At 44.1% G+C, this 6,719-nt stretch overlaps 1 protein-coding gene across 1 annotated transcript in view; it reads right to left on the bottom strand.

Moving 5' to 3' along the window:
- Positions 1-1,331: 1,331 nt before the first annotated feature.
- Positions 1,332-6,719, bottom strand: part of LOC147437420 (uncharacterized) — a 28,423-nt gene continuing 23,035 nt past the window's right edge. The window contains exon 9 of the mRNA XM_086485942.1: positions 1,332-1,413. Within this exon, the coding sequence (XP_086342068.1) occupies positions 1,332-1,413 (82 nt within the window). The remainder of the gene's footprint in view (positions 1,414-6,719) is intronic.

The raw sequence follows: 6,719 nt of genomic DNA, 5'->3' as shown, positions 1-6,719 counted from the left end.
GTGATATACTAGAAAACAGTGAATATATCAACATTCTGATTGTATGTACACAAGAAAGATTCATCAACGCCAAGTTTTTTTATGTCGTCAATAGTGGAGATAGCCATTGTTTTAGTGAACTGAATGAGCAGAGAGAGAGAGAGAGAGAGAGAGAGAGAGAGAGAGAGAGAGAGAGAGAGAGAGAGAGAAGAGAGAGAGAGAGAGAGAGAGAGAGAGAGAGAGAGAGGGGGGGGGGGGGGGGGGGGGAGAGTTCCTTATCCAGTTGTAGATAGAGAAAAGGGAAACGAGAGAAATATGTGAACGACTGGAAGTAGTGAACCTCTATCTGCAATATTGTAACTAACAAACACAAGCAAGGGAGTCTTTATGAATAATACTGAAATAGATAGATAGAGAGAGAGAGAGAGAGAGAGATCAAACGAAAATCAAAACCAATTCGAAGGCTTTGATCTGTGATTGCTACCGAGGGGGGGAGAGAGAGAGAGAGAGAGAGAGAGAGAGAGAGAGAGAGAGAGAGAGAGAGAGAGAGAGAGAGAGAGAGAGAGAGAGAGAGAGAGAGAGAGAGAGAGAGAGAGAGAGAGAGAGAGAAGCCAAAGCTGTTGGCTACTGAAAATAACGGGACTCTTTACATGTTCATATTTGAGAAAGAGAGAGAGAGAGAGAGAGAGAGAGAGAGAGAGAGAGAGAGAGAGAGAGAGAGAGAGAGAGAAAATCAAAACCAATTCGAAGGCTTTGATCTGTGATTTCTACCGAGGGGGGGAGAGAGAGAGAGAGAGAGAGAGAGAGAGAGAGAGAGAGAGAGAGAGAGAGAGAGAGAGAGAGAGAGAGAGAGAGAGAGAGAGAGGAGAGAGAGAGAGAGAGAGAGAGAGAGAGAGAGAGAGAGAGAGAAGCCAAAGTTGTTGGCTACTGAAAATAACGGGACTCTTTACATGTTCATATTTGAGAGAGAGAGAGAGAGAGAGAGAGAGAGAGAGAGAGAGAGAGAGAGAGAGAAAAGACAGTTGGGTCACTAACGACAGAGAGGCCTATGCACAATACTTAGAGAGAGAGAGAGAGAGAGAGAGAGAGAGGGAGGGGGGGAAATGAGTGAATAGAGAGAGAGAGAGAGAGAGAGAGAGAGAGAGAGAGAGAGAGAGAGAGAGAGAGACGGGAAGGGAATCTTGAAAACGGTATGAAAGCACAGTTGCAAGTCTTTTTACAGAATTTTTTTTTTTACAAGGCTTTTTTGGTGCATTCAAGACCATGAAAAGGAAAACTAGATCGAAACTCTCCAAGAGCTTTACTAGTATTATTTATATACAATGGTAATTTCTATTCTGCCTCCAAGACCTTTACCCTGGATAAAAAGCAGTCAGATTTCCTGCAAGGCTGATTTTGAACGTGTCAATGCGTGTTGTTGATGCCAAGATCTCCCTTGTGTGCGCTCCTTGCCGCACTGTCGAAGCAAGGTACTTGCCTAACACTGTGTGCGAGCCACAGACGGCTCCCAGCACACAACTAGCTTAACTAGTAAGCTCAAAAGAGGGCAATGGTGTGTCAGTCACCGCTCTATGCTCCTGCCGTGGAGGATTCCTCGCCGCGAAGAAAAAGGAGCCACCGCTTCGCCGCCGCCGTCGTGCCTTCGTAATGCTCGATCACCCACACACACACGCTCTCTCTCACACACACACACATATACACACACACAAGGAGGTGAAGAAGAAGAAGATGGAGATGGAGATGGAGCAAGAGCACTCTTCTATTGCACAAATGAGAGAATGCGTGAATTTTAGGTTTAGTTGGCTTTTATATGAGCTCACCCCATTCACACTTGGGCGCCCATGCTTAGCCAACTAATCCCTTGAATGTCCCAGTTAGAGTGCGCCTCTCATCGGCGATCACTCTTACCCTTTTCCTATTGGACCGACAAGCCCGGTACTGTTAAGTATGGAGCCTGATTTACCCTTGTAATTTTCTGTGGTAAAAGCGTACATTTGTAAGGCCCCCATTATGAGGAGAAGCCATCGTGCGTGAAGGAAAATCACTCATCGGAAACCAAAATTTTCACGGACAAGAATCAGGGGCAACTTTAAAGGCCTCGGGGGCGGAGGCCCCGAGACTTTTTTTTTCGCCGGAATATTATGGCCGGACGGCGGCCGGAAAGTGGTCGGAAAACAACCGGTCGGTTGGCCGGTGGCCGGTAGTCAATGGCCGATGGCCGGTGGTCGGAAGTCAATGGCCGGTGGCCGGTGGTCGGAAGTCAATCGCCGGTGGCCGAATTCAATGGTCGGTGGCCGAATTCAAAAGCGGACTTGTCTTCTCAAGGGCGGCCACACATGGGCGGATTGGAGGGTCCGATTTGGACTTATTCGCACAAGGGCGGCTACACATGGCTGTCTCTCATAAGAGAGGGCAGCCCTTTTGGCCTATAAAAGGAGGCCATTTCTACACACATTTCATAGTGTGAAGTTGATGCAACAAGGTGAGTGTGAGGTGGTGAGAGTGAAGCAAGGCGGGAGCTCCATTAAGGGTATAATCCCTTTGTAAACTACTTCTTGTTTTGAAGTACTAAAGCCATTGAGTGGCTGCTTTCCCGTGGACGTAGCCCACATTGGGTGAACCACGTATATCGTGTGTACTCTCTCTCTCTCTCTACTCTATAATCTCGTGTATATAAATCTGTCTCTCTCCATTAAGTAATCTACTCAATTATCTATTTAGCTACGTCTTATTTCCTAACAACTGGTATCAGAGCAAGGTTTGCTCGTAGCTAAATTATCTCAAGGAAAGGATTCCTTGAATTGAGTGGGAGTTATGGCGGAGGAAGGGAAGCTCAAGATTGAGAAGTTCAACGGCAAAAACTACCAACATTGGAAGATGCAGATTGAAGACTATCTCTACCAGAAGGACCTCTATTTGCCACTAGGCGCTCTTGCGAAGAAGCCCGCAACAATGGCAGATGAAGCTTGGATTGTCCTTGATCGAAAGACACTGGGAACAATCCGGTTAAGCTTGGCATCAACGGTGGCCTTCAATGTTTCGGAGATGAAGACCACGGAGGACTTGATGAAGTCACTTGACGACTTCTACGAGAAACCATCGGCATCCAATAAGGTATTTCTTATGAAGCGCTTGTTCAATCTAAAGATGGCAGAGAATGGTTCAGTTGCAGAACACCTAAATGACTTTAACACAAACATAAGTCAACTTCGATCAGTGAAAATCAATTTCGATGACGAAGTGCGAGCTCTCCTTATACTATCATCTGTACCGGATAGTTGGGACAGCCTTGTGATGGCTGTAAGTAATTCTATCTCTGGCACAAATACTCTTAAGTTTGATGATGTTGTGGGTGTTCTCCTAAGCGAGGAAATGCGAAGGAGAAGCACAGGAGAATCATCAAGTGCTGCACTATCAGTGGAAACAAGAGGAAGGCTTAAGGAGAGGTTCAAAAACCAAAAGGGTCGTGATCGCTCAAGGCGGAGCAAGTCACGCACAAAGTCAGTTCTTGAATGTTGGAACTGCGGCAAGAAGGGCCACGTCAAGAAGGATTGCTGGTCCAAGAAGAAGAAGGAGACGGAGTCTCAAGACAACAAGCCAACATCGGAGGCCAATGTGGCAGGTAAAGTAGAGCAAGATGCACTAATTCTCTCATTAGACAATGTGTCTAATTCCTGGATAGTAGATTCCGGGGCTTCATTCCATGCGACACCACACAAGCAACATTTTCAAGACTACACCAAAGGTAGTTTTGGGTATGTATACTTGGGAGATGATGAAGCTTGTGAGATTGTCGGCAAAGGTACAGTTTCTGTCAAAACTGCTAACGGAAATGAATGGAAGCTTAAAGATGTTAGGCATGTTCCTTCTCTTCGCAAAAATTTGATCTCTACAGGACAATTGGATGATGAAGGTCACAACATTGCATTCGGAAACAAACGGTGGAAGATCTCAAAGGGATCTTTGGTGGTTGCCAAGGGTGAAAAAATCGGTACACTTTACTTGTGTACTGTTAGCATGCAACCTTCAGCTTGTGCAGCAACTACAGAAGTTGACAGTGCGGTGTGGCACTACCGACTTGGGCATATGAGTGCCAAAGGAATGCAAATCCTTCAAACAAAGAAGCTTCTACCAGGTTTGAAAGAAGTGGACTTAGAGTTCTGTGAAGATTGTGTTTATGGTAAACAAAAGAGGGTAAAATTTCAAAAATCAGGAAATGAAAGAAAAAATAAAAAACTTGAGTTGGTTCATTCTGATGTTTGGGGTCCTGCAAGTACACCATCACTTGGTGGCTCATTGTACTATGTAACATTCATAGACGATGCGACTAGAAAAACATGGGTTTATGTCATGAAGAATAAATCCGATGTATTTTCCATATTTCAAAGGTGGAACGCCTTTGTGGAGAATGAAACAGGTACCAAGGTTAAATGCCTCAGATCCGACAATGGAGGTGAATATTGCAGCCAAGCTTTTGAAAGCTTTTGTGCTAGCAATGGCATTCGGAGGCAAAGGACAACCCCGAGGACACCTCAACAAAATGGGATTTCGGAAAGGATGAACAGGACAATCATGGAACGAGCACGAAGCATGCGGCTACATGCAGGCCTACCGCTTGAGCTTTGGGCGGAAGTTATAAGTACGTCGGTGTACTTAATCAATCGGTCACCCTCAACGGCATTGGATGGGGGAGTTCCAGAAGAGGCATGGACAGGTAAACCTGTGAATTATACATTTCTCAAAGTGTTTAGGTGTGAGGCTTTCATGCACATAGATAGAAGCCTAAGATCAAAGTTAGATGCAAAGTCCAAAAAGTGTTTCTTCATTGGCTATGGAGAAGGAGACTTTGGGTATCGCCTATGGAATCCTGAAGATGGTAAAATCTTAAGGAGTAGGGATGTAATTTTTAACGAACAAAATATGTACAAAGATTACTTGGAAAGAAAACAAACAAAAGAAACAGGTGATGAGTACATGGAGCTTGAGGACAGTGAAGACTCAAGGACTGCAAACGGTGACAATGTGCAACAACGTCAACCAAATGAGGAGCCTCAACCTATTCCCCGAAGATCTACAAGAGCAAGTAGACCTCCAGAAAGGTTTGTTCCTTCCTTCAACCATCTCTTGATCTCAGATTCTGGAGAGCCGGAATCATATGAAGAAGCTATGCAACATGAATCCAAAGAAGAATGGACGAAGAGCATGCAAGTGGAGATGGACTCACTACATCGCAACCAAACATGGGAGTTGGTTGAGTTGCCTAAAGGTAAGCGGGCACTTCAAAACAAATGGGTGTACAAGCTAAAGGAAGAAGAAGGTGGGAAGAAAAGGTACAAGTCTAGGCTTGTGGTAAAAGGTTTTTCTCAAAAGAAAGGTATTGACTTGAATGAAATATTTTCTCCTGTTGTAAAAATGAACTCAATTAGGCTTGTCTTAAGCCTTGTGGCTGCTCATGATCTAAATCTCGAGCAAATGGATGTAAATACGGCATTCCCTCATGGTGACTTAGAGGAGGAAATCTACATGCTTCAACCAAAGGGGTATGAAGTAAAAGGTAAGGAGAAAATGGTTTGCAGATTAAAGAAGAGCTTGTATGGTTTAAAGCAAGCATCAAGACAATGGTACTTGAAGTTTGATCGATGGATGTTGGATCATGGATTCACAAGATGCAACTCGGATCACTGCGTCTACACGAAGAATTTGGGAGATGGGAAATTCATCATCCTAATGTTGTATGTTGATGACATGTTCATTGCAAGTGCTAACATGCAGGACATCAAAGACCTAAAAGAGGAGCTGTCCAAATCTTTTTCAATGAAAGATTTAGGTACTGCAAAGAGGATACTTGGTATGAAAATATCAAGGGACAGGACGAAGAAGACAATAAAGCTATCTCAAGAAGATTACATCAAAAAGGTACTAGAAAGGTTTGCAATGCAAAATGCAAAACCAGTTTCTACACCTTTGGCTGGTCATTTAAACTAACGAAGTCCAAAGACACAAGAGGAGATAGCCTATATGTCTAAAGTTCCATATGCTGCAGCGGTAGGTTCTCTAATGTATGCTATGGTCTGGACAAGGCCAGACATTGCACATGCAGTGGGAGTTGTGAGTAGGTTTATGGACAACCAAGGTAAAGAGAATTGGCAAGCTGTGAAGTGGATACTTAGGTATCTAAAAGGGACAACAACAAATGCTTTGTATTTTGGAGGAACTAATATTTTTCTAGAAGGGTATGCTGATGCAAATATGGCAGGTGACAAAGATACTCGAAGGAGCACTATTGGCTATGTGTTCACGGTTGGAGGCACAGCAGTAAGCTGGGATTCAAAGCTGCAAAAAGTGGTTTCACTTTCTACCACGGAAGCAGAGTATGTGGTAATGACAGAGGCAAGCAAAGAAATTCTGTGGCTTCACAGATTCTTAGAAGAGCTTGGATTCAAACAAGACAATTGTGTCTTGTACAGTGATAGCCAAAGCGCTATCCATCTTGCGAAGAACTCAACCTTTCATTCAAGGACAAAGCACATTGAGGTGAGATATCACTTCATACGCACTCTTTTGGAAGAGGGACAACTAAAGCTAGGAAAGGTGCATACAAGTGAAAATCCTGCAGACATGTTTACAAAGGTGGTCAACAAGGAGAAGTTGAGCTTTTGCTCATCTTCAATCGGCATTCAAGGATAAGAAGCCAGAATAGAAAGCAGTCACAGGTTTGGTTTGGAGATCAGTCTCCAAGT

This window comes from Adiantum capillus-veneris, chromosome 17, assembly GCF_014529385.1.
Source record: "Adiantum capillus-veneris isolate H3 chromosome 17, ASM1452938v2, whole genome shotgun sequence".
In the NCBI taxonomy this organism is placed as follows: domain Eukaryota; kingdom Viridiplantae; phylum Streptophyta; class Polypodiopsida; order Polypodiales; family Pteridaceae; genus Adiantum; species Adiantum capillus-veneris.
This window is presented reverse-complemented; position numbering and strand designations above follow the sequence as displayed.